The sequence below is a fragment of the Poromitra crassiceps genome (genome assembly GCF_964638095.1).
Source record: "Poromitra crassiceps genome assembly, chromosome: 6".
NCBI classification, from domain to species: Eukaryota; Metazoa; Chordata; class Actinopteri; order Beryciformes; family Melamphaidae; genus Poromitra; species Poromitra crassiceps.
In genome coordinates this window covers 26,478,293-26,505,582 of record NC_139627.1, presented here as the reverse complement: position 1 = coordinate 26,505,582, position 27,290 = coordinate 26,478,293, and the positions used below count along the sequence as shown (strand labels likewise).

The following is a 27,290-nucleotide window of genomic DNA, read 5'->3' as shown; positions in this document are numbered from 1 at the left end:
CTAGTCGTTAGATGAGAGCAGAATAGGAGGTGTAGTAATGATCTAGTCGTTAGATGAGAGCAGAATAGGAGGTGTAGTAATGATCTAGTCGTTAGATGAGAGCAGAATATGAGGTGTAGTAATGATCTAGTCGTTAGATGAGAGCAGAATAGGAGGTGTAGTAATGATCTAGTCGTTAGATAAGAGCAGAATATGAGGTGTAGTAATGATCTAGTCATAGATGAGAGCAGAATAGGAGGTGTAGTAATGATCTAGTCGTTAGATGAGAGCAGAATAGGAGGTGTAGTAATGATCTAGTCGTTAGATGAGAGCAGAATAGGAGGTGTAGTAATGATCTAGTCGTTAGATGAGAGCAGAATAGGTGTAGTAATGATCTAGTCGTTAGATGAGAGCAGAATAGGAGGTGTAGTAATGATCTAGTCGTTAGATGAGAGCAGAATAGGAGGTGTAGAAATGATCTAGTCATAGATGAGAGCAGAATAGGAGGTGTAGTAATGATCTAGTCGTTAGATGAGAGCAGAATAGGAGGTGTAGTAATGATCTAGTCGTTAGATGAGAGCAGAATATGAGGTGTAGTAATGATCTAGTCGTTAGATGAGAGCAGAATAGGAGGTGTAGTAATGATCTAGTCGTTAGATGAGAGCAGAATATGAGGTGTAGTAATGATCTAGTCATAGATGAGAGCAGAATAGGAGGTGTAGTAATGATCTAGTCGTTAGATGAGAGCAGAATAGGAGGTGTAGTAATGATCTAGTCGTTAGATGAGAGCAGAATATGAGGTGTAGTAATGATCTAGTCGTTAGATGAGAGCAGAATAGGTGTAGTAATGATCTAGTCATAGATGAGAGCAGAATAGGAGGTGTAGTAATGATCTAGTCGTTAGATGAGAGCAGAATAGGAGGTGTAGTAATGATCTAGTCGTTAGATGAGAGCAGAATAGGAGGTGTAGTAATGATCTAGTCATAGATGAGAGCAGAATAGGAGGTGTAGTAATGATCTAGTCGTTAGATGAGAGCAGAATAGAAGGTGTAGTAATGATCTAGTCGTTAGATGAGATCAGAATAGAAGGTGTAGTAATGATCTAGTCGTTAGATGAGAGCAGAATAGGAGGTGTAGTAATGATCTAGTCGTTAGATGAGAGCAGAATAGGAGGTGTAGTAATGATCTAGTCATTAGATGAGAGCAGAATAGGAGGTGTAGTAATGATCTAGTCGTTAGATGAGAGCAGAATAGAAGGTGTAGTAATGATCTAGTCGTTAGATGAGAGCAGAATAGAAGGTGTAGTAATGATCTAGTCGTTAGATGAGAGCAGAATAGAAGGTGTAGTAATGATCTAGTCGTTAGATGAGAGCAGAATAGGAGGTGTAGTATATATATCAGTGGTTTGTGTCTGACCTGAGAGTGACTTGAGGCCACTGTAAGGCTCTCCTTCCGTTTGCTCCGAGAAGGAGGCTGACGCTTAGCCTTCTGAGCCAGCAGGCCTTTTGCTCTATGTGCACTGGTGTCCAAACGCTCAGTCTCTGGGACCAACTCACTCCAGTCTTGGTCTATAAGAGTACAAGAAAAACAGATATACCATAAATATACCAAATAAGTCATAATAAGACACTGTATCACAGTCATGATTATTTACTAGGGTTCACTGCAGGTTACGATTCATACTTGTGAATGTTTTATTGAACAGAACGGTTCTCTTAAGAGAAACATTTCCATAAGTCTGTGAGGTACCTAGCAGTGAGTCAACAGATTGTGTGTGGGTGATTGGGCCTTGGCTGCTCAATCTCTCCTCTGCTGCTGAATCGTGACCAAACTGGCTCTCCACACGGTCACCTGGAGGCCCTCTGGACTCCAGGACCGCTATCTGTGGACAAAAATGGACAAATTAAAGTCAGGCTCACGTCAGTGTCTCTAACACAAGTCTGCTGTGTTGTTTGAGTATTTTGTCTTTAAACTGGAGTATTACCCTGTCCTGCAAGCTCTCCAGCTGCTCCTTGTACCACTTGTCCTTTTCATCTAGAACTTTCTTCAGCTCCTCCTCTTTCTTCACAAAGTCTATCTCTCTGGAGAGGAAGTGGGGGAAACATGGCTTCAGATCAGTAAACACAATCTACTTAATGACATCAGTGAACCATTGGATGAGAGAGTTCATCCTTCCAACAATGAACGGAGCCACTCTTTCCAGTCACAATTTCATGCACTCAAGCGTCGTGAAACTGGAGACAAACTCACTTCTGCTGGTAGTCCTTGAGTAGTTTCTTGGCCTTGTTGTACTTCTTGTCCAGAGTCTCATACTGGCTCTGAGTCTCAGCTAATTGTTCGTTGACGGTCTTGCACAAAGCCTGGGCCTCCAGCCAGTAATTCTCCAGCTTCAGGATCTTCTCATTGCTGTCCTCAATCTTCAGCTCCAACGCAGTCTCCCTGGCATCCCACAGTGCTTTGTCCTCCTCAGATGCCCTCAACTATAGTGAGATGGTGACATGTTACTTGGGTTGACTGAAGTGCATTTTGGTTTGAAGGTGGATCACTGCACTGACTCAGACCAGTCGGCGGGTAGAAACATTGTAATGGTCATTTAAAAGCATGGGGTCACATGTCGTGTCCATCTTACAATAACTATTGTTTAAACATACCCTTGCTTTTGAGTTCAATGCCATTCTTTTAAACACCAACTAAAGCACATTAATATTTCACAATCTATTACAATTAAAATCTATTGGTCTTTCTAGAGACTTTTTTAAGCATACAACCCACCAACTGACAACCAGAACATATTTGTATTAAATAGTTCCCCAACTGTGTGTCTTAAATACAGTGGCCATTGCAGATCATACCTTTTCCTTTAGTTGATTTATTTCAGCTGCTGCAATGCTATGTTTGAGCTGAAGCTATGGGGCAGGGGGAGAAAAAACAAAGTAGATGGTTATACCCATTACAGTATGTAGGCAATCTTTAGCTACAATGTCTACAAAGAATGTGGCTACTTTGATATAGATAGTCAGAGTGTTGATGATACCTCTTTGAACCTGAAGGCCATCTGAGAGGTGTCCATGGTGGTGGGCATGAATAAGGCCTCTGAATCAGGCAGCTCAAACACCTCTACGTTCCTCTCTTCTGAGGAGCCCAGAATGCCCTCCTCCAACCCCTCCTCCTCCTCATAGTGCTCCTCCTGAAACATGACATCACACATGGCATCGCACGTTATTAGAAACAGTCTTAGCCGCACACCCGCAACAACATGCACAGGATGTGTCAACAGCACACCCGGTGGTATAATCCAGCATAGTCTGGAGGGGAGGTTATAATCAATTCATCATTTGCAAAGACCAGTGGGAGGCTACAGTGACAGGAGGACACATCTCAGCAGCACATCAGCATGTACTGCAACGTCAAACACATTGAAACAAGCTACAGGCTCAGTGGAAAACAATCTCCCCCACCCCTCACGCACCCCCCTCCACACACACACACACACACACACACACACACACACACACACACACACTTTGCATAACCGCACAAAGCAATGAAAACCTTGTCCACTTCCGCCTGCCAACTATTCCATTGAAAACGAATGTTGATCAGGGTGGGAATTACATGCAGGCCTTGGCCGCCGTTGCCCCTTCCACTGTCCGTGATGCCCTGAGATTTCTAGGGTCACCTTGGCAGCTGTGCCCTGCTGCTACTAGCCTGCTACTGTCAGTTGCTTTAAAAGCATCAGTGGTCTCAGTTTAATGTAGCCTATGCAAAGGATGTGTAATTGGCTCGTTTTAACGTGCATTTCAGAAAAATAGCTCTTCACAATGTCAGCAATGACCTTTTTGCCCTGGCATGTGGCCTTTGTTCCCTAAAAAGAATGACGCCGAAGGCCAAATAGCCTTGAGCCTAAAATGACGAAATTCCCACCCTGATGTTGATAGAAGAAATTTCATTTCTTCGTCCCTGTTTGTTCCAGCAAGCCCTTCCTACCTTCTGTGCCCAGCCCCTCTGCAGTAAACACAGAGGCCTGTGGCTGCTTGTGCTTCAGAAAGCAAACATTTCACAATCCAAGCAGACGGGCGGCATTCAAATCCACACCTTCCAAACACGGCAGAGTAGTGACACATGGCTTACGCACAGACAGCTGCTCGTGTCCTGGTTGAGCAGAGTGGGACTGGACTGGGCAAGCCAGAGGAGATGCAGATGGACAGAGAGACCAGCCCATCAGCTGACTGAGAGCAGCTGAGTCACCTCCTCTGTGGAGTGTTTGTAGGGACCAGCTGTCTCACCTCCTCTGTGGAGTGTTTGTAGGGACCAGCTGTCTCACCTCCTCTGTAGAGTGTTTGTAGGGACCAGCTGTCTCACCTCCTCTGTAGAGTGTTTGTAGGGACCAGCTAACTCACCTCCTCTGTAGAGTGTTTGTAGGGACCAGCTAACTCACCTCCTCTGTGGAGTGTTTGTAGGGACCAGCTGTCTCACCTCCTCTGTGGAGTGTTTGTAGGGACCAGCTAACTCACCCCCTCTGTGGAGTGTTTGTAGGGACCAGCTAACTCACCTCCTCTGTAGAGTGTTCGTAGGGACCAGCTAACTCACCCCCTCTGTGGAGTGTTTGTAGGGACCAGCTAACTCACCCCCTCTGTAGAGTGTTTGTAGGGACCAGCTAACTCACCTCCTCTGTGGAGTGTTTGTAGGGACCAGCTAACTCACCTCCTCTGTAGAGTGTTCGTAGGGATCCTCCAGGTGTTGCTGCTGCTGCTGGTTCTTCTCCTGCTCTAGTGTCTCGCTTATGAGGCGGGCCACCTCGCTTTGCGTCCCTGGCCTCTCCCGGCCAATCAGGAAACTGTTTGTGAGAATGCAATGAGTTAAAGCAGAGACCATACAAGATTAAATTCAAGGACTTTCAAGGACTTTTTCAAACAACAATTTTTTTCATTTTCAAGGACTTCACAAAAAGCAAATAATTAATTTCAAACATAAATTTGCCCCAACGGGGGCATCAAATTTGAATTACAGATTGTGCCTTTAAGAAGTAAATTCTACTATCAATCCTAATATGAGCCTGTGTGTCTGAACCCTATACAGCCTGATTAAGACCAGTGAGGTTGAAACATGTTGCGTTTTGTGCCCCGGTTTAGACATGAAGATGGACATTGTTTGTTAAACTGCTTCAGTACACATGTACTTGACTTTCGTAATTAAAACGTGCTCCAAGTATCCAAGAAGCTCCTTTTTTCTCTTTATTGAAATATAAATTTGACCCAAAGGGGGCATCAAATTTGAATTACAGATTGTGCCTTTAAGAAGTTTAATTCTACTATCAATCCTATGAGCCTGTGTGTCTACTCTGAACCCTGTTAAAGTGTAATATATAATTGAACCAGTCACTACCCCCAACCCCCATCCTCCAACTGTAAAGTTACTTGTAGCTTTGAAATGCCACACTATAATAGCTTCTCTCATGCCTGACTCACTCTACAGGAAGATGCATTGCAAAATTTGGGATTCAGATTAGGCTTTGTCATTCCATTGTGTGTCATTTGCCTATGGTAAATCATTCACATACTGTATTCCATGTTCGTGTGGGTTGCCTTCTCTTTCCGTAAAAAAAATAAAAAAAAATAAACCTTTCTCATTCAGGGTCTCTGTCTCAGCCTCACCTTTCTTGCGGTTCCAGCTAATCAACATGAGATAACAGCGCTTCACTCTTGTCACCGCCAAGATCTTTTCAATCAAGTTATTTCAAGGGCCTGAGGGAAATGGACTTTGAGCTGACCTGACTGTGCCTTTGGTGTTCTTCAGGACTGTAGCAGCAAACAGTTGGGTGACTCCCACCAGACTGATACCATCCACCTCCACTATCTGGTCATTCACCTGGATCCTGGAGGGACAGAGACCAGTCATTAGAAGGAGAACTTTAGAAGACATTTCCTCTGTAATACAGAATAAAGGGGGGAAATACTGTAGTCTCCATGCATGCACACAAGCATCCATCTGGCATCGCAACAGATCTATTCCCTGGGAAACGGAAATAGCCAGACTATTTTCTTTAGCGGCCTCAGAAGGTTATAAATATAGCTGGTTGTTTGGAAATGGTGTCTCAGGGCCCTGGGGGGATGAGGCATCCCTACTGTTTGACGTTAAAAAGTGTGGTGTAAAGTAACAGGAGTACATGCCATGTTTTCAGAATGGTGAATCATACAGTGCAACTCACCGTCCATCTCTCTCAGCTGCTCCTCGCTCCGTTATGGTTTTCACAAAGATGCCCAGCTTCTCCAGGCCCTGGTCCGCCCCAACGCCCATTCCTATGATACTGATGCCCAGTCCGTTGTCTCCTGGACATCATTTTACAAGTGGTGGGGACAGAAGAACCGCACACAATCAGGGTCAATTCCAAACATTTGGTGTCATCCATATGCCAGTGTTTCCCAAACTATGGGTCGGGACCCAATTTGGGTGGCGGACCCGTGGAGGGTGGGTCGCCAACTGGTCGTCATGGCAACTCATTACCGTATGTTTTTTGTGAGTTTGGGTCCCAGGGAGACACAACATTTATCTTTTGGGTTCCAAGATGAAAAAGTACTTTCTCAGTTCCACTCCATGGTTGGTACAGAAGTGGACTATCAGAAGTTCATTTGAATGTTCTAACTTTTGTTGATCTAAGTCATGATGTTTGACCCTTATAAGACACAAGACGAGGTTATTAGTTTGCCTTTGGAAGGCAACCCAGTATGTGCTGCTTGGTGAAAATGACTCCTCTGTGTGAAGTGCCTTTCACAGTTTAACAGATGACTTCATGGAATTTTAGCCTCTGTCTTGCTGAACTCACCCTTCTCGATCTCCACGGGGAACACATCCATCTTTTCCACTCTCTTCTCCAGCTCGTACTCTGCCGACGCTGCCACTGGGTCCACCTCATCGTTGCGTCGATCATAGTCCTCGTTGGAGAAGGTGCTGAAGACCTGTGTTGTGGAAATATCAAATGCACAGCTTCAACTCGGCATGTCCTTTACAATCAGTTTATTATATGTTTTATGATAAGGGTGTCGGGATCAGGATCAAAGCAGACGAAAAGTCTGTTTTTCCTCTTTTGAACCATTTGAACCCTCATTTATCTGGGCACGTTGTCAAAGGACACATTTTGAATAATGGCCTGTGGGAGAAATTGCATACGAAGGGACTGGGAGAATGGAAACATGCTACGTCGTCAGCCTCGACTTGGAGCATTGCTAATGACAGCTAGACCTATATACTCAAACGTCAGCTTGGCGAGGGGGTCGCAGGGAAGTCCCCAGCAAAATGAGTAAATTATGTGATTTCACTAGGATTTCAATGGCTAGAAGTTAGCCCAAGGAAAGAATGTAGTGCATATACTTGGTAATAGCTTTCACTCTCTCCTGTTACCTCGCCATCTACATTATATTATACTTGCGCTGTTCACGTCAGCAGCGTCGAGTCACATTTTCGGGGAGCTGCACGCCAATTGCGCCAGCAGGCTCGCCAGCCACGGTGTAGCCCTCAGCACATATGGCGAGGGTTTTGACGTTGTTGTAGCGTGTTTTCCACATAACACTCATACTTCAGACCTACTCAATACTGAATTGTGGTTTGAGTGCATTGCTCAAGCAGACTTGAACAACAGTTGCTGAGGAATGGCAAAGCATTTCGATGAAGATGACAAGTGACCTTCCAGTCAGAAGTTACCCTTCTTTATTCATTAAACTGCTCTAATTCTCATCTGCAAAACAAGTGTCTGGAGTCAGTATGAAGCTGCAAAATCTTAAGATGGCTTAATTGTATCTGTCCCTTTTTAGGTAAATACTAAATACTATAGTATGGACTGCACCATTAATATTCCGTGTTCACAATCTTTTGCAGCTGCAACGAAAGAGCCAATTACCATGTTTTTATGAGCAGAGGTAAAGCAAGTGTCACCAACGTGTACACCAAAGAGGATGGGAGCATGCTACATACACATTGTTGATGACTTTCATGATATTTGGAAGAAGCGGTGACCTCTACAGGCAGGCCTAGCAAAGCACTGGAGGAGTCCCAGAGGCCGTTTCCTTGCTGGACTTATACAGAGCACACAGCACACAGCACACACGCAGAGCACGAGCAGCACAGAAAGTAGGCCACAGCTGGGAAGAGCAAAACAGTGGATGTAGCAAAGATCAATGTTCAGAGGCGATGACAAGTGTTCATAATGACAGCAAAGATCCGATCCAATTATCGGCAATAATACAGAGGGAAAAACTGACTCCCTAACCTTCAGTCAACTGAACTGACATTACCCGGTGCCCTACACACTGACCTTTATTAAATGCAACATCGCTATGTGCTATTTACCTTGCATACCACATTAGCAAGCAGACATGGCTTGCCTCCATACTCCAATCTGTAAAACACTTCCGGGGTCAAGCTCAGGTGAGCGGAGCGCTATAGACCAAATCAGCGGGATGTTTACATTTACTTCCGGGTACCCCTGAGGTCCACACATTATAATGGCGGTGGACGGCACAAACTGACGTGTTGAAGACAAAAACAGACAAAGAAGACAAAAATGGTTCGTCCGTGTTGTGTTGTTGTTTAATATCATTCATAACAACACTTTCACTAACGTTAGTGGAGACCAGACTAGCTAATTTACCTGTTGGACCAGACCAGAGTAGACTTGACGCTAAATTAAATTAACGTGGCGTCAGTAGCTCTGTTTGTAACGTTAACGTAACCTCGCGTCACCAGGCTCTTCTACGTTAACGAGTCTGCAAAACAGCGAGTTTGACAGACAAACAAACGTTATTAGCTAGCTAACACTACATAAAACAAACACAGAAGAAAGGCTAGATACGTCGGACAAGCATGTTTACCAACCGTTTAACCATTTAAATTGAAAGTAGTCGGCCGAAAACAACGAGAGGGTTTGACAGCATTTATTTGACAACACGCACATTTAAACCTGCCGCCTTCCCCAAGTGGTACCCGGAAGTAAATTTGTTTACATGGTGACGTCACGGTGATTTGGTCTATAATATTCTGCACAAAAGGAGCTCATCTGTTATGACTCAGATCTCATGATGCAGTAAGTGCAGATCATTCATTCCGTAATAAGCCAAGTTTAGCAGCACTACAAGGCCTGGTGTATTCTCCTCAAGGCCTACCAGGCCTGCTCATTTGATTTCCCACAGTCTGCTGGATCACTGATGTGGAGATCTGAGTGACAGGTACTGTCAGGCCACCAGACTCAACCAAATCCCAACAGACCTCAAATTTCAGATCCAGATATTCCAGTGGCAGATAGTGAGTGAAATCCCTTGGACCCTCTTTTAGGAATGACACAAAATGAATGTGATTGTGTTTTAAGTAGGGATGATGCACGATATATCGGCAATCATATCGGTATCGGTCAGATGTTGCAATGTTAATATCGGTTATCATTATCAGCCAAATTCTTCACATTGATATGAAATAATGCAGTAAATCTATGATTTATGGGCTTTTCCAAAGGCTTTGCAAATAAAGAAATGCATAACTTTTTCAAATTCAGTGTTAACATGTGTTTTTCAGTATGTACAAAATGTGATGATTATAAAAATGTGGTTTTATACAGATCATATCGACATCAGTTAAATATCGGTTATCGGCCATAACAGCAATGTTAATATCGGTAACATCGGCCAAAATTTTCATATCGGTGCATCCCTAGTTTTAAGCCTAGCAATGTCTGTCAACACAAAGAGAGACATGACTCAACAAGTGATACGTTTTCAAATCTGCCTTTACAGCCTCTCAGATGCCGTCTTGTGCATCACAAATCTGCACGCTGAAGTGATTCAAGCTGCACTTAATTTCAATAAAATCTCAACTTTTATAGTTAGTTCACACAGGCTATTTCCCTGGTCTTCTTCTCCCATGTCCCACCAACATACAGCGTGGTTCCACATGGGGAATACTTGGGGGCACCGATGGCCGGGGTCGATGCAGAAATGGCTCGCCTTCAGAAATCGCTCGGGTAGGCATTTGATTGGCTGTACGTTGGGCACATGTGGTGGGATTAACGTGGGCAAAATGGCCGACCGCTTTAGATTAGCTAAACTACTGATGTTATCACACATGATAGACATAAAAAATATTAATCGGGGTTAGGGTTAGACCCATGGGTTAGACCCCGTTGTGGACCCCGAACCGAGCACTTCCGGTATGGCGAGTAGTAGACGCAGGACCCCTGAGCTATTGTTGTAGCCCGAGCTAAATCCGTACCTACACCGGCATGTTATTACAAGCAAATAACAAGCTCTGCACTGTGGAGCCCCATGTTACAGTAATGCTTGCTAATCTAGTAGTCATACCAAACACCAAGACAAACAGCAACTGGCTTACCCAATCCCCCACAGACTACCAAAAAGCTTTCACGTGCTGTTGCATTCAGCCATGCCCAACCTTCTGACAAGAGACTATTCATTCCTGCCCCATTGGCAAAGGTTGAGGTTGCACAAACTCCCCAAGTGCTCCTCAGCGTTTCTGCTAAAGAATGAAAAACATCCGAGCAGCAGGCACTCAGGCAGAGGTTACCATTTCATTACCAACAGAAAAGGGTGAGTAAGGCTACAGGAGAGGATTTGTGGAGGAGCTTGCAGTGAGGAGGTATGATGTCATTGAGCAAACATTTCCACTCCGGGCAACAGAGTCTGAGGTCTCGAGATCCTCCAGCGTGTCAAGACTTGAGGAGTCAGCCCCCAAGCTAACCTCCTTCTCTCCCTCTGTCTTTCTGTGTCCTCCTCACTCTGTACATTTTGGACACAGTCCAAAAAAGAGCAGATATGAGCTTCCGGGATAACTAAAAAACCACTAGGCTTTCTGTTCTGCATGGGAGTCTGTTCAATTTGTCAAAGTGAAATAGTACAATTATTTCCGTTTCAAAATATCCTGCTGATGTTTTTTCCATGTTGTGTTATCTTGGAAACACAATACTGTACAGTATGTGCAAGTGAAGTATGTCCAAGCATTGACTTGGTAGACTTGTGGGTTCCTCCTCTCCCATGCAGATTAGAAACTGGGGGATTATGCACACTACTGCACCGCTGTGGTGAGGGCAGGAATGCTATTCAGGGGCCTCTCTCTCCCCTCCAGTAAGCAAAAAGTGACTCCTCCTCCTTGCTTTGCCACTACAACTATCTTATAATCTACTCCTACTAGTTAAATCTAGTTCAATACTAGACACGTAAGAGCCTTTGTCCCTTCACCATACAGTCTACTTTTCTTTTGACGTTAGACAGAGGTGTTATCTAGAAGACACTAAAGCCTTCAAGTCAGACTTTATGAAGGTCTGCTGACCGAAACGTCTGTTCATTCAATAAAAATATATATTCTCCAGACTCCAGAGAAGGCGAGACAGTGTGCGGGAGTTTCTGTTCTACTGGCTGTATCTTCCTCCGACGCACCTGTCACACACTTGGGTGTGTGCAGAGACTTTATTCACTTGTCTCCCTTAGGTGAAATTTGTCTTGGGCATTGGAGAGAACATACAGTAGGTGGCTCTAGGGGGCAGTAGGTGGATTCTCAGGGATGCTAATTCATCCAGGGCCTCTGTTGAACTCCTAGTCGTGCAGCAGCAGTTCAGCTTGGCCTCTCTCCCCTCCGCCTTCCCCTCAACTCCCATGTCTGACTTCCCTGTTGCCATGGACTACCTGGGCTTTTTCAAACAATGTGCTGTTCTTTGCTGAAACCTAATCACTCAAGCACTGTCTTCCTCGCAAGAAAGACAGAAATCAGTCTCCCTATGGCCTCATCCTCACAACGCACGCACGCACGTACGCACACACACACACACAGAGACACACACAGAGACACACACACACACATACACACACACACACACACAGAGACACACACATCACACACACACACACACACACACACACACACACACACACACACACACACACACACACACACACACACACACACACACACACACACACACACACACACACACACACACACACACACACACACACACACACACACACACACACACACACACACACACACACACACACACACACACACACAGAGTGGTTATCTGCAGCTCCAGTTACCAGACCAAACATCCTTTATGGCCCAGTCAGTGCATGTACATTTCACCAGGTGAGTTATTAAGCCATTGGCTAAAAAACCTAAACACACAACTGTCGATCAGGCAAACCAGAGATTTTCAATATTACTAGAGATACTGCACCCCAGGCTCCGCCAATTGTAAGAAGTGGTACTAGCAAGTCTCCTAAATGGCCATGTGGTCACCTCTTGCCTCAAGTGTTGTGAGAGGACTCTGACCTTGGTGATGTGCTGACCTAGCAAGTTAACTTGAACTAAAGATCGTGAGTTCCCAAACTCCACACAAACCACGCATATAAACACAAAGCTACCCCTTGTTAACTCAATATAGTTGTTACTAACTTGATATTCGATTATTCCAACCACAGATTTAGCTACTATATGAACGAACTTCACATGTAGCTTTAGCTAATCGCTCCCTGCTAACGTGAGCTCCTGTTGCCAAATCTCGCGAGGTGTGTTGCTGAGACAGAGACAGGTCTTGAACAAAATTAATTTTCTCCTGGTCTGTCTGAAAAATGCAATTTTAGTGTCAGAATTTTCAGAAGATATGTGGCTTCCGAAAATAGGCAGAATATTTATTTTGATGACTGAGAAATAATCTGTCATAATCTGAGATCACGTTCACTCCTCCCATTGACTCCAATAGATTCAGACCTGCCAAAAGTCTCCTAAGTGGTAAACCATGGGCAAAACCCATGTGACACAACTACAGGAAGTGACTTGACGTTTCTTGCTTTGATATCCCACTGTCTTTGGTCAAATTGACTGCTACCAGGAAGTGAGACCAAGAAACCAAGAAAAGGCCAACTTCTCTTCCAAGTCGATGAAGAACAAGGCAATCCATTATTTTCGCAAATTGTTCCACTAAATAGTGAAAGAGGTTGTGAAGTGGGTTGGTGTAGACTGTCGTGGCATCTGCTTCACATTCTCATGTTCTCCATGACTTGTGAAGACTGCGGCTCCCAGCGGCATGTTGAGGTTGACAATGACTTCTCATCTACCTTCAGCGACTACAGAGGTCTGCCCTCGCCTCGGTCGTGCTCTCACACACACAGATGTACTACACGCACACTCTAAAGCACACCCAAAATGAAAGCCTTTCCCCTCCACTTTCCTCCTTCCCTTCACCACACAAAATACCAGTGTGGGAAATGAGTCAGCAGCTGGGAGGGAGGACGGCAAACCAGAGACAGCGCTTGCCAGGGCAAAGCCAGGGCCGACCACTGGACTGGGGGAGTTAGTAATGTAAGAAGCCCTACAAGAGACAACAAATGAAAAGGTGCTGTGAGAGCGAGCTGGGGCAGGGGTGGCGGCCTGGCGCGGATCACAGAGTCATTAGGAAAGAAAGCATAGAGCCAAGTTCTCTGGCCATGAATAAACAGACCAGTAAAACTATAGATTATGTCTGGTTCTTCCAGCCTGCATGCACTTAGAAATAGAATTATTAGTGTTTTGCTAATATAAACATTGTTGTTTCAGTTTGAGTGAATCAACGCACACACTGATTGACTAAAACTGAAACAACAATGTTTATATTCATCCTTGAACTTCAAATCGCAATGTGTGAGCTACAGCAGGAAGAGGCGGAGTCTCAGATGAGCAGAATTCCATCCCGGAATCAGATATCCAGACTGGTGCAAACATAAGACAGGTTGAGCAGGTTTGTTTGCAAATGGGCCACAAAAGCTACTTCTATTGTCCCACGACAGCAGCTAAACACTTTCCAACACGTCGCACAATTAGTGTTGATTTTCAGCGAAAACACCAGGCACCACCAGCTGATGTGCTTATTGGTAATCACATAATGAAACCGTTTAAGGCAATCACAATCAGTCCCAAGACACAAGCCATGCCAAGCTGTTTAATGAGCAGCATTGAGTTGACTGCATTAGTATTCCAGCCCATCTTTCCAGACCATCGCCCACTGGCCCAGGTGTCTGGAGGGAACCCAGATCCTGCTGGGGGCGGGGCCTCTCTGCTGGCTGGATGAGGGTGGAGTCTTGTCAGGCACATTCCTTCTCTGTCCACCAGAAGACCCAGCCCAGATAGGAAATGGAAAGCATAACACTAGCGAGGCTTGGCCGAGTAGGGCACAATGTAACAAATTAACATTTCCACACAGAAAATACAGGCTCATTCTATTTGTATCGGTTGAAATCAGCTAGCCATAAAAACAAAATCACCTACGCATTTTTCCTGTTTATATATCCACAGAACAAAATCCAGGCTGGCCCCAAAGGCAGACTAGAGTGGAGCATGCCCTTTTCACTCCTCGTGATTCACAGGAAATATTGCGGGAGGAGCAGGACATACCTACCGCCCTGTGCTGGAAACAGTTTTCAAAAATATATGAATAATGAGAAAACCTCTGGTAGGTTCAGGGCTTCTGTAGTAACAGTCACCATTGTAACTCCTGTGTATCTGACCCCCCAGCATTAAAGGGGGAATTATGCTCACCCTGCCGTGAAGGGCGCGTGGGTGGAGCGAGGGGCGGGCGCGTCAAATGACGTAAATTTGTTGGCCGTGGTTATTCGCTAGCTCCGTCGGGCACTCGCGCGGTGCGACATTTTTTTCCTCACAGCGCGAGCAGCGCACGGCTTCTCTCCAAACATGTCCGCTTTCGAGCCACTGAGCCCTGAACACTGAGCTGTGTTTTCGCCACATTTCTTGACCCATGTGGTAGGCTATAAACTTAGATTTGCAACTGTTCGTTTTTAGTCATTTCACCAAGTAAATGTGTTGTGTTGAGAGCATTATTGAGAGAGATTAAAAGCAGCACAGAGTAGTAGGCTATCAGGGCTGAGAAGTAAAAACGGCTTTCAGTAAAAACAAGTTTGGTGAGTCCTTCATGTGCTGATGTGCGGTCGTTTGAGAGTGAAAGCGCACTCAGTACTGTGCACAGAGTTTCATTGCGACTTTTCACGGGCTGTTCTCACCATTGTACAATACATGCTGATCACTTTCTGAGTATAATGGCATCACCCCCAGCGCGAGGTCTACACGGTGACTCACGGAGACTCGCGGGGCCCCACCCCCACGGAGCTTTGCTCGAGTATAAGAGCACCTTAATGATTATCAACGGTACTTTACCTGACACAGGTACAAAACAGCAGGTTTACCACAGGGATATGGCAAGCCAAACTGACAAAAGGAGGTCACCTCTTTTTGTGCATGCTGGTACAATATGGACAGTATAATTATCAGCAGACTGTGCAAACAAAGTTTGAAGAAATGCTGAATTCTTCCAGTTACAATGAACTCTCAAATTCTTCGCCACGCCCTGTGTGTTCGAGAAGGGACAATGTCTGTGTTTGCTTGACCGAGAACTGTCGGTTGCGTTTCCTGTGACAGCTTGGTGGGGGCGGGGCAAAGCAGCAGGTGCAGATCCTGGTTCCTGACATTTTCCTTTCTGCGATGATTAACTGGTTCTCAGCTCCCATTCCAAACGTCCTCCTGTGCCAAGCGACACACAATAGCCGAGACAACCTCTCTAGATGGCCAACTTACTGCCAAACACCCTGCACATGACTAAACAGTAGGGATGGGCATTTCTAGCAAAAACACTATTCGAAATTCGCTGGCCAAATTCGAATTTAATTCGAAATTCGAAAATAAAAATAAAAATGTAATTTTTTTTTTTTTGAGAGTGAAATGTTGCATTGTCTCCCCTGATTCTAAGTCTACGGCTTTATTAATTAATATAAAAAGCTTCTGCTGTGGATTTTTAGCTCAAACAAGCATTGCACCACTGAAGTAAAGAACATGTTACATGACATTGACATTTTCGAAAATAAAAAACAGTTTTGACAATCATGAGTGGTTCATTAAATATTTAGTAGGCTCAGGTCTGAGTGCCAAAGGGGTGCCAAAGTCACCCCCTCTCCCTCTTCATGGGATTTCATCCGCCATTCATTTTTCCATAAACCTTGCTTAAAATGCTTATAAAAATTGTTTTACTTGCTCAAACCAAGCGATTTGACTATACTTAGAATCAGGGGAGACAATGCAACATTTCACTCAAAAAAAAAAAAAAAAAAACGAATTTCGAATTTCAATAATAAAAGTCGACCTTGATAATAACAACGATTATTCGAAAATTCGAAATTCGATGCCTATCCCTACTAAACAGAATAATAACACACCTGCAACAGGGACTGTTATCCATAGATATATATAAAGGCTAGATGGCTTAAGGCGGAGTCAGCAGCGTCGTTGAACGGCCGCCATCTTGCTACAGTGCCTTTCTGGTACGTTCTATGGTAGCTGGTGACCTGCACAGACAAAAATACTCATAACTCGCTGAAATATTGACAGATTTACAAACGGTTTGGTTTATTACAAGCATAGTCCGTTCCCGAGATAGACCAAAAAAAAAAAAAAAACACTAAAAACACTATTTTTTTGATGGGCTCCAAATTACACCAAAATTAAACCGAAGCATCTATGCCATGAGAGGGATTCAGGCACAAAGTTTCATGCAGTTTCATCCATTTCCCTAGGAGTTATGATCATATGATGTTGCCATACTAACCCAACAACAGATGCTCATAACTCCTAGTAGCTCCCTGTAGCAAGATGGCCGCCATGCGACGACGTCGCATTCCATTGGCCGGCAGCGCGGGTAAGCTATCTAGCCTTTATATATATCTATGCTGTTATCACTCAGTCATTCTTGGCTTCTAGCCATTACTATAAGGCTCAAGGTGAACATGAATTCCAGCAAGAAGATATTGTGAACGTCACACCACTTTTCCTGTGGATTATGACACGCCTGTGCAAACAACTCTAGCCTTGCTGACCAGGTTTTCATCTGCAGGTAGAGCAGCCACTTTAAAGATCAAAGGAAGATACAATTTCTTTCAACATTGATTCAATATTTACTATTCCTATAGCCAGAGGGTGTAGCAGACTTCTGTACTACTGACACACACAGCAGCAATGATAATCCAGCATTCCAGTGCCCTACTAAAGAACCTTGTTACAAAATATCAGAAATCTATTATAATGTATACAATAATTGCAGTGTTCTGTCTAATAACAGGGTTCCCACACCTTCTTAAACCTCAAATTCAAAGACTAATAAGCATTTTCGTCCAAAGACTAAGACTAAATCCAAAATAGCTGCCAAAATTAACACTGCTTTTCAAGGACTGTCCAGACCCAAATCCCTCAAATTCAAGGGCCCAACATACATAGTCTGAGACGCGGATCAAGGTTAAATACTGTTACAACACAGAAGCTTTATAATGAGAACTAGCAGGCTTTACAGACGCTCACAGACAATTAACAAGCGAGAGAGGCTTGACTGCACTTCTCAACCGTGCTGTGTTACAGTGATGGCAGACTGTGGTTTCTTGCCTTCTATGCCTACCCCTGTCTATTTTCAAAAACTTTCAACAGGCCTCGATTTTTATTATCAAATTCACAACATTTCAAGGACCTGTGGGAACCCTGTGTAATCATTACTAACAATGTGCATCACAATGTAACAAAGTGTCAAGAACTTCACTAAACTCAAGTGTATTCAGTACCGACCATAAACATAAACATTCAATATTGAATTGGCACAAGAGCCTGATTTTTTAGGATGGAATTAACAAATCAGTGTGCACTCGTCTTGATGGCGTTGTTAACGGTCTCTTCCTTCCAGTTGGTCTTTTCACCCGAGATAAGGTGGTGATAACATGTTGAGAGAATGGACGCTCATTCACAAAGAGGAGCTTTCTTCCTCACAGGACACCATCCTCTGTCAGGACTCAGGTTACTAGGGACCTAATCCTGTTGTGAGGCAGAAGCACAAAGCACTTCCTCTCTCCCGCTCCGCTAGGACTCAGGCGTGCTCACTCCCAGTGCCTGGCAGCTAGGACTCAGGCGTGCTCACTCCCAGTGCCTGGCAGCTAGGACTCAGGCGTGCTCACTCCCAGTGCTGCCAGGCAGCTAGGACTCAGGCGTGCTCACTCCCAGTGCCTGGCAGCTAGGACTCAGGTGTGCTCACTCCCAGTGCCTGGCAGCTAGGACTCAGGCGTGCTCACTCCCAGTGCCAGGCAGCTAGGACTCAGGTGTGCTCACTCCCAGTGCCAGGCAGCTAGGACTCAGGCGTGCTCACTCCCAGTGCCAGGCAGCTAGGACTCAGGCGTGCTCACTCCCAGTGCTGCCAGGCAGCTAGGACTCAGGCGTGCTCACTCCCAGTGCCAGGCAGCTAGGACTCAGGCATGCTCACTCCCAGTGCCAGGCAGCTAGGACTCAGGCGTGCTCACTCCCAGTGCCAGGCAGCTAGGACTCAGGCGTGCTCACTCCCAGTGCCAGGCAGCTAGGACTCAGGCATGCTCACTCCCAGTGCCAGGCAGCTAGGACTCAGGCGTGCTCACTCCCAGTGCCTGGCAGCTCAGACCAGCAGACTGTGGAGAATGGTGCAGCGCTGCTGGCCCCTTTGTTAGACAGGTAGACATGTTGGTGGAGGGAGGGGCATCTGAGTGACTTGAAGCAAAATGTATGGTCGAGCGTCAAAGCCCTCGCCGCGCACGCCGCAGCAGAGCCTGCCGGTGTAGGTAGTACTAGGTACCGATGCGATCGACAGATATGTTTGGCGTCTCGCGACTACAGATGACATCACGACTTGATGCATTGTGACTGGCTGTACGTCGGCATAACATGCCAAAAATGTCCGACAGCTTTAGTTTTAGCTAGTAAGCTAAGCTAATGATGTGCATAATACCAGTTTATTTAGGATGATTGAATGTGTGTATGATTGGTATTTTTTATGTATTAATGCGTGATGTCGTGATGTCATCTGTAGTCACAGGACCTGTCAGGCCGAACCCATCCGGGACCTACACCGGCGTAGGTGGCGTGCAGCTCCCCAAAGATGTGACTCGACGCAGCTGACATCAAGAGCGCAAGTACACAATAATGTGGGGATATAACAGGCAGAAATCCCACAATTTACTCAATTTGCTGCTGGGAACTTCCCTGGATCCGCTCCTCAAGCTGACATTCGAGTACGTATGTCTCTCTGCCGCCGTGCCATCCTAAACTCACGGCTACATTGAAGCATGTGTCTGGCTTTAAGCCTGCTTTAAGGGCTCATTATACTCGAGCAAGCTCCGTGGGGTGGAGCTCCGTGAGTCTCCGCAAGTCACCGTGCAGACCTCGCGCTGGGGCAGATGCTTTTATACTCAGAAGTGATCACTCAGCCAAGTGATCAGCATGTATTGTACAATGGTAATAGTGAGACCAGCCCGTGAAACGCTATTATGTGCAGTACTGAGTGCGCTTTCACTCTCAAACGACCGTACATCAGCACATGAATGAATCACCAAACTTGTTTTTACTGAAAGCCGTTTCAGTTCTCAGCCCTGATAGCCTACTCTGTGCTGCTTTTAATCTCTCTCAATCATGCTCTCAACACAACACATTTACTTGGTGAAATTACTAAAAACGAACAGTTGCAAATCAAAGTTTAGCCTACCACATGGGTCAAGAAATGTGGTGAAAACACAGCTCAGTGTTCAGGGCTCAGTGGCTTGAAAGCGGCCATGTTTAGAGAGAAGCCGTGCGGAGGTCGCGCTGTGAGAAAAATTTTCAGGTACACGGTGGGCGCCCTACGGAGGTAGCGCCCAACCACGCCCAACACATTGACGTCATTTGACGCTGGCGGCCCTCGCTCCACCCCCGCTCCCTTCACGGCATGGTGAGTATAAAGCAGGCTTTATACTCACAATAAAGCCTTTTATGCGACTTTTCACGAGCTGTTCACTCACTATTACCATTGTATAATACATGCTGACCACTTGGCTGATCACTTCTGAGTATAAAAGCATCTGCCCCAGCGCGAGGTCCGCACGGTGACTTGCGGAGACTCGCGGAGCTCGACTCCACGGAGCTTGCTCGAGTATAATGAGCCCTTTAGTCTGCTAACACGCATCACGCCACGTAGTCTCTCGTCACTGCATGGCTTTGAATCCTACTATTATCCATAATATATTTTGTTGTTGTTGGCTATTTTATTTCCACCTAACACTTGTCCCACTGAGTGACAGTTTTTGCACTTTTGGGAGACTGTCCTTCAACCAAAAGCCCCGGCCCATTCAATCCCTGATGACAGAAAACATCTGTCCTGCTGAGGTGCCCTTGAGCAAGACATTGAATCCCTGCTGCCACCATCAAGGGTGGCAGGCAAAAATCCATATTTCTCCTTTGGGGATCAGGAACTGTGGGACCCCAGTAAGAATAGCTGTAGCATTTGCTGCAGCTAATGGGGATCCTAATAAACTAAACTAAACTATCACAGAAACCCTTTGCCACTTTAATTCCCTGCAGAGTTGTACAATGATTCAATGATTTAACCTCATAGATGACCATATTTAAACTAGGGATGGACCTTTTGCAAAGTTCTGGGCCGATACCGATGTTTAAAATAACAATTTGGCCGATAGCCGATACTAATATGTTTTTTTTAACGCTTTTCTTGAAAGGAAAACAAAGAAATCTTCATTTTAAATAAAACAATGTAATAATATAACTGACCTGTTTTAAAGTCTTTTGAGCCCTCCATCACACTATCTTCGAATGAGCACAAAATCAATCATACAAATATAATTATGATTCATAATATGAATCATAATTATATTTGTATGATTCATATTATGAAAGTACAAACAACAAATTATGTGAACCACCCAACTGATACTGCAATTGGTGAACGGCATCTTTTTCGTCAATAGGCCGATTGCAGTCAACAAGGCCAATATCAGCCGATACCGATATACCGCCGATATATCGCTGCATCCCTAATTGAAACACTGAAAGTCATTGGCATTCTCTCTTACCTATTAGTATATCCATCAGTCTCTAACAAAACAACTGTAACCTTATGTCAGCCATTTCTTGCTTGTATATTCAGCTCCCCCTTACTGTTGTTATGATCAATATGTGAAGTGTCACAGAGAGAGAGGAGACCCAGTCTAGCATATTGTTGTGAACTGTAAAGCTGGGTTGATGATTCTGTTGTCTGTGTCCCCCTGCAGGTCAGCTTCTGGTCCCCTCTCCCAGGACCCCCTGCCAGGCTGACTGGGGGGTGGGAGGGGGTCCACACCCTGAGATAACAGCACATTTGAGGGCCTGCATAAACACTGATCTGTTCACAAGCTGTGTGGAATGCACTCAAGTGATTTGTTTTTCCCTGTTCTAGTGAAATGGTTGATTAGATATGGTGATAGTGATGTGTCCCACCACAGCACCACTCCCCCGCCCCCCTCCCAAACACCCAATGGTGAGGTTTACAATGCATAATAATGTGTGGCAACACCACAAGAAGAAAGACAACCCATATGGAAAAATGATTTACGGAATACGAAGATAGATTGCAGGACAACAATGAAGAGGTATCAGATTTTCCTGATGATACTTTTTTTTGTTTTAACTTGTGTAACGGCATTGTGTAGGTGGTACTTGGAGCAACCCATGTTAAGGGCTTGCCCAGGGGTGGATACGAACCGCCGACCTTCGGCTTGGGAGTGAAACAAGTTAACCACTGCACCAAGAGAGCTAAGCTCCCTTGGCGGAGCTGATTAACATGCCTTTATACTGGGGAGTGAGTTTAACCAATCCACTCGCTACCACACTGGACTCACGAGGACTCAACGCTGATTCACCTCGGTTACACTTGCATGATGGAATTCTGGGAAAGGTGAATTTGCCTTTTTGCTTTTCATTAAGGATTTCCATCCTTCTCGTAAATGAAGGGATAGTAAAAAAAATCTGGAATTCGCCAGCTGTAATAAGAGAACTTGGCCATGGTTTATGTACAAGGTCAAATGGATGAATACCTAAAGTCTTGCTATATGTTTGCCATGAAAAGACCAGATATATACAAATTACATGGATGATTCAGATAAAGAAGAAATCCAAAGGAGTAAAACTACCCACCCACTACAGCTGCACACTGGGGTGACCATGTTTCCTTTACAGTAAAGTACAGTTTAAAGTCCTACATGCTGCTAAAGTCTACCCCACGGCTGCCCTCATTCAGCTGTGGGTCAGAGCCAGCCACAGCTCTTATGCGATGTCAACAATATTTCCAAAAATACCACTACAGCATTCCTAACTTACATCCCCAAACTCCCTTCTTTGATCTATGGCTTCTAATGTGCTGGAGATATGGTCCTCAAACTGCCAGCTTCCCAAGGCCATGCATTTAAGTAGCCCATAGTTTTGGTTTCTAAACTATGACATAGCTTGCCACACAGTGCAGTGGCTTTAATGACAACATGCCCTGACAAGCATTCATTTTGAAGATGGACTAATTTGTTGTATCTGCGAGGAAACACCTAGGACGGACGCAGTTGCTGAATTAGTCAGACAGTGGTTTATGATGCAATTTGTTTTCAGGACTTGAGGAAATCAACAAAGGCTCAGATGTAAACAACACAAAATACATACCAGAATGGGGTCTGTGGAGAACTTGATTTTCCTCTGTGGGGGGGGCTCCTCTTCATCTGACAACCCAGGGGCTTCGTCATAGTCCTCATACTCCTCCTGACTTCTTTGCTCCTCTCCCTGCTGATCCTCTCCTTCCTCCTCCTCCTCTTCTTCCTCCCTGAGGACCTGGTCTACATCCCTGTCATCCACAAATGCTGCATTCTCAATACCGTACACGACTGGAGAGGCCCTATCCCGGATGCTCTGGTCCTCCTGCTCACTCTCCTCCTCATCTTCCTCACGATCATCTTCACCACCTTGACTCACCTCAAAGGTCTCATTCAGTCCTGCCTCTTTCGGCCCAAACTGCTCTTTGTCCTCCGAGACTCTACTTGCACCTGCTTTCTCCAATACAATTTGCGTCTCTTTTGGCACATCGCTCACAATGACATGCTGAGCAGGGTTGCCATTCTGTTTTTCTGCTGGCAAGTTTCTTTTTAGGTCTGTTGGTAGGTATTTAGGGCTTTGTGCCTTCAGCTCCTCGAACACACTATCTTCCACATTCTCATCTTCGTTCTCCTCACTCTCGGATGACTCATTTTGGACCACGACCAGCTCCGCCCGGACCATGCCCACCCCCCTGGAGTCCAGTGACGAGGCCTGGCTGGGTGGCTTATCTTTGGGTGGACTGTGTGCCACATGGCCATCACTCTTGGCCCTTTCAGGATATTTGGCCCGATTGGTGCTTTGAATGCTACTGGCTAATGGAAGAGACTGCTTCACATCCCTCGGGGGCGGACTACAGGGCTTGCCTTCATCCCCACCAACAGATGGCCTACCAAAGCCATCACCAGATGAGGAGGAGCGCTTGTAGCCTTGGCTGACAGGGGGGGTCTTCTCTGGTGAGAGGGGTTTGTGAGAGGCGTCCGTTGTTGGAGAAACTGATTTGCATGCTGTGTTAGTAACAGGGAAAGTTGGTTTGAGATTGATAGTGGCCACAGGGGACGATTGTTTGTTAATGACACAGGTGGTTGGGGATGTAGACTTGTTAGCAGCATCAGTTGTGGGTGAAGACGGACTGTTTGCGGCCTCTTTAACAGGAGATGTGGGTTTGTGGAAGCTGTCCCTTGTTGGAGAGGTAGGCAGTGAGTGTTCATTGGGACTGTATACTTTAGCAGAGACCTGCGTCCCCCCTTTTGCACCGGCTCTGTTGGCGTCTTCGGAGTCATTGTCTGCCATGAAGTTCTCCAACCTCTTGGAGATGGGCCCAGCGTTCAGTGACACCCTGGACACATGCCTTTTCTCCTCAACATCGCTCTTCTCATCTGGTCGACATTTAACTGGCGATACAGGAGTTTGCTCTGATTTGATGTTGGCCTCGGAGGATCCCGACACTCTCCTTGTGTTTTTCCCCTCATCAGAAGCACTACCAAGGGACACGCGACTCACTACTCTGTTTGAAGACTGCTTTTCGGCTCCAGGCTGCTCTTTGATGCCCCTTTCAAAGAGTTTTCTGGTCACAGAAAACTTCTCTGCCAAAGCTACTTTGTCAATCTCAACATCTTCTCCCTTCGGAGTTTTATCTAAATTATGTGATTCTGGGCTTGTTGTAGCACTGGTTACGTTAACTTTGTGTGTGCTGGCTGGAAATTGTGGCTTTGGCGGGGACAACTGGGACACTTCGGGTTTTAAAGTCACTTTAACATCTTGACACTCTTGTTGCTGGCCGTCCATCTGTAAAAATATGTTCTTTATCTTGTTCACTCGGTTCCCAAAGGGCCTCCCCCTCGAGTCCTCCCGGGTGTCACTGGATCCATTTGCATATGACTTGGCGGCGCCTTCGGATTTTGTCCCATCAAAGGAGCACTTAATGGCGTGGAAGTCTGACTTGTATGCATTTCTATGAGGGGATGCGCTCCTCAGGGTCCTCTCTCCTCCTTTGCTTTCCGCTTTAATCATTTTATACGAGATTTCGTCTGCTGACTGCAGCCCCCCCCCCAAAAAAAGACCGTTTAAACGGATAAAAAATGTAACTTGGGGAAGCTTTCCTTATTTGTTGGTGAACTATTATGCCCCCTCCGCTAAACAAATGGTACGTGCCATGGATCCGACGGAGCCTCTTCGGAGCATTGTCTCAACTACACATCTAAAAAGAGAAAAGCAAGTAGAATCTATCAATACAGAGAACATTTTCTACGTTCAAATAAGCTAGGCTATCATTAGTTTTTAGCACATTAGTGCCTAAATAATAATGTATACATGCACATCAAAATAGCGTTAAAAGTAGCCTCAAACTCGAAAGCAGGTATAACTATGAAGGCTAGGCTACACAAATGTTTCAAGCATTTCGGTTCCGCGGCGGCTAAGTATAAACAGTAAATCGTTTATCGTCCAGTAGATCTTGACTTTAACCAGCCAATTCCAGTGTGTTATCTCAATACCTAGTACTGACTGAGTAACAACAGCGAAACAAAGTTAAACTGCTACCAGGGCCAACAGTTCAATACAGCCCCTAGTGTCTGCGCTTCAACAATTCATTGGAACAATTTCAAGTAACGAAATGAAACGTTAAATTGTAAACATTGGCCATACGCACAAAGCACAAAAGTAAACAACTTTGTAGGCACTCACCTCCTATTTGTTTCATCGTGTTAGGCGCCGAAAGATCGCCTACAATGCCCCAATCTCCACTACCAAACTTGTCCCTTCTTCTTCTTCACCGCCATCATTCCCCACACTCTCACTCACTCCAGGCTTTTCCTGCCTCCGCGTACTCCGGACCTGTCGCGTACTGCGCGCACACGAGTCTGGCGCGCCACCACTAGATCAGACAAAATCGAGAGCGCGCACACATTCCAGGACTGTTACCCCCCCCCCCCCCCCCCCTCTCTCTCTCTCTCTCTCTCTCTCTCTCCCACCCTCTCTCTCTACTAATGGCGTGGGAAAGAGCATTATTGTATCAGAGCTCACCTAGCCACTTTCAGACATGAACTCTGGGTCTAGAAAGCTAGACCTCTCTCCACTGGCAAAAATCCACGCCTAGAAAAAACATAGGCTATGTGTGCATGATGGTATGACTGGAGTGGAGGTTCATTTCCAATTAGCTTTGCAGCCAAGACTAACAGGTTTCAGAAAGGGGCCCCTACCCCCTTTCCACTATAGTGCTATGCAATGTAGGCTATATGCAGGAGATTGATTGTACAACTATCTTTGCATTAAGACTAACTGATGAATTAACAGTTTACTTCCAAATGATGTAGCCTAAGCTGCTATCCTATCATAAGTAGACCACACAGTGACAGGGGCGGAGAGGGTGATACCGCTGGTAATTCAGAGGCCTCAAACTTCAGCGCATGTGACCCGCCAGTGAACGTGAATCAGAATCCCTTTATGTCTCCATTAGATTTCCAAAGCAAAGCCCATACTGTTTAGTCAGGTATGCCTAGATCTATAACCATGAAGACAAAATCTACCCTCAATAAAAGTAGGTCACTAGCACTGAATATGTCTGCAGTAAACATAGCATGTTAATTTTAGACACAGTAGGCTACTTGGAGTTTCAAAGAAAATTGCAGTAGACGTGGAGTTTCTTTCATTCACTACTACCTGCTTAATCCCTCTCAGGGTCAAGGGTATGGCTTATCCCGGCATGCATTGGCTAGAAGGCAAGGAAACACCCTGGTGGACAACTTGCCAGTCCATGACAGGGCTAACACATAGAAAAACATTCATATTCATACCTATGGGAAATCAATCAATCAATCAATCCCGCAGTAGGCTATGAACAACTGAGCCACCTTGCCACCCTCAATGTTGCTATTCTTCCTGTAAAATAGACATTAAAACAGAGTGGATAGGTAGGTCTTAGATTAGAAACTGTTATTATGTTGAAATTATATAAAGTGTTTTCACAGAACATTGGCAATATGATATTCCGCAATGGGTTCATGGATATTATAGCTTTGGGAAAATATATATGCTCTCAAGTCACAACACATTCTATAGCTACTTTATTTTCAGAGTATACTCAAATAGAAATGTACTTACCATGCACATGTGGAAGCAGTTCCCTTCCCCAGGGAGTAAAAATAAGTTTATAATCATTTTTACAAAATTGACATTTACTATTCTCGGACCTGGTTAATTTAAACCAATGGATTTTCTGATTTCCCCCAGATCAGGCACAAAGTCATACTGAATGAGAGTTTAGTCACATTTCCATGGCGGCTGAGAAACCTAGATTGCAAAAATATCATCCAATCAAATTGAGCTTGGAAAATAGAGGCCAAATCAAATAAAAATGTGCTCTGAACTACAATTTTGCAGTCTTGACTGAATTTCTCAAGCTTCTATTGGCATTTGAATCCAATTGTTAACAGCAATTCGATATTTATCATGTCTGTTTCTAAAAGCCTATATGGCATGGTTTGATCTTCATTTCACATTTTTATTTCAGTCAGCGAGTGAAATAATTTATTTGATAGAATAAATAAATACTAAAGACTTATGCAGTCTTTAGTAACCATGTTTGCAACTAAATAAGAGGAGATCTTACGTAACAAAATGAGGTGAGGGCAGCAATTACTGATAAAATATGAAGCAGACTTGGCAGCAAGAGGCTTGAACAGATGGTGATCTATTTAGCAGGCCACCAGTTTGTTGTGAGAATTACTATTTCTTCAGTTGCCTAAAGTGTAATCCCATACATATTTAATTGTACAAAACATTAAATATTGAATACTTATCAACACCAAGCACGTTTTCTCTTTGCTTTCAGCAGT

At 44.9% G+C, this 27,290-nt stretch overlaps 1 protein-coding gene across 3 annotated transcripts in view; it reads right to left on the bottom strand.

Moving 5' to 3' along the window:
• Nucleotides 1–25,271, bottom strand: part of ppp1r9ala (protein phosphatase 1 regulatory subunit 9A-like A) — a 37,226-nt gene extending 11,955 nt beyond the window's left edge. For all 3 annotated transcript variants that reach the window (XR_014552780.1, XM_083639078.1, XM_083639079.1), the window contains exons 1-12: nt 25,141–25,271; nt 22,531–24,655; nt 6,803–6,935; nt 6,188–6,308; nt 5,750–5,854; nt 4,684–4,816; nt 3,014–3,166; nt 2,832–2,885; nt 2,230–2,459; nt 1,964–2,060; nt 1,729–1,861; nt 1,396–1,547 (exon numbers count right to left, since the gene is read on the bottom strand). Coding sequence is in view for 2 of the 3 variants with exons in the window: in XM_083639078.1 (XP_083495204.1) it covers nt 1,396–1,547; nt 1,729–1,861; nt 1,964–2,060; nt 2,230–2,459; nt 2,832–2,885; nt 3,014–3,166; nt 4,684–4,816; nt 5,750–5,854; nt 6,188–6,308; nt 6,803–6,935; nt 22,531–24,468 (3,249 nt within the window). In the remaining variant the exon portion in view is untranslated. The remainder of the gene's footprint in view (nt 1–1,395; nt 1,548–1,728; nt 1,862–1,963; nt 2,061–2,229; nt 2,460–2,831; nt 2,886–3,013; nt 3,167–4,683; nt 4,817–5,749; nt 5,855–6,187; nt 6,309–6,802; nt 6,936–22,530; nt 24,656–25,140) is intronic.
• Nucleotides 25,272–27,290: the final 2,019 nt, after the last annotated feature.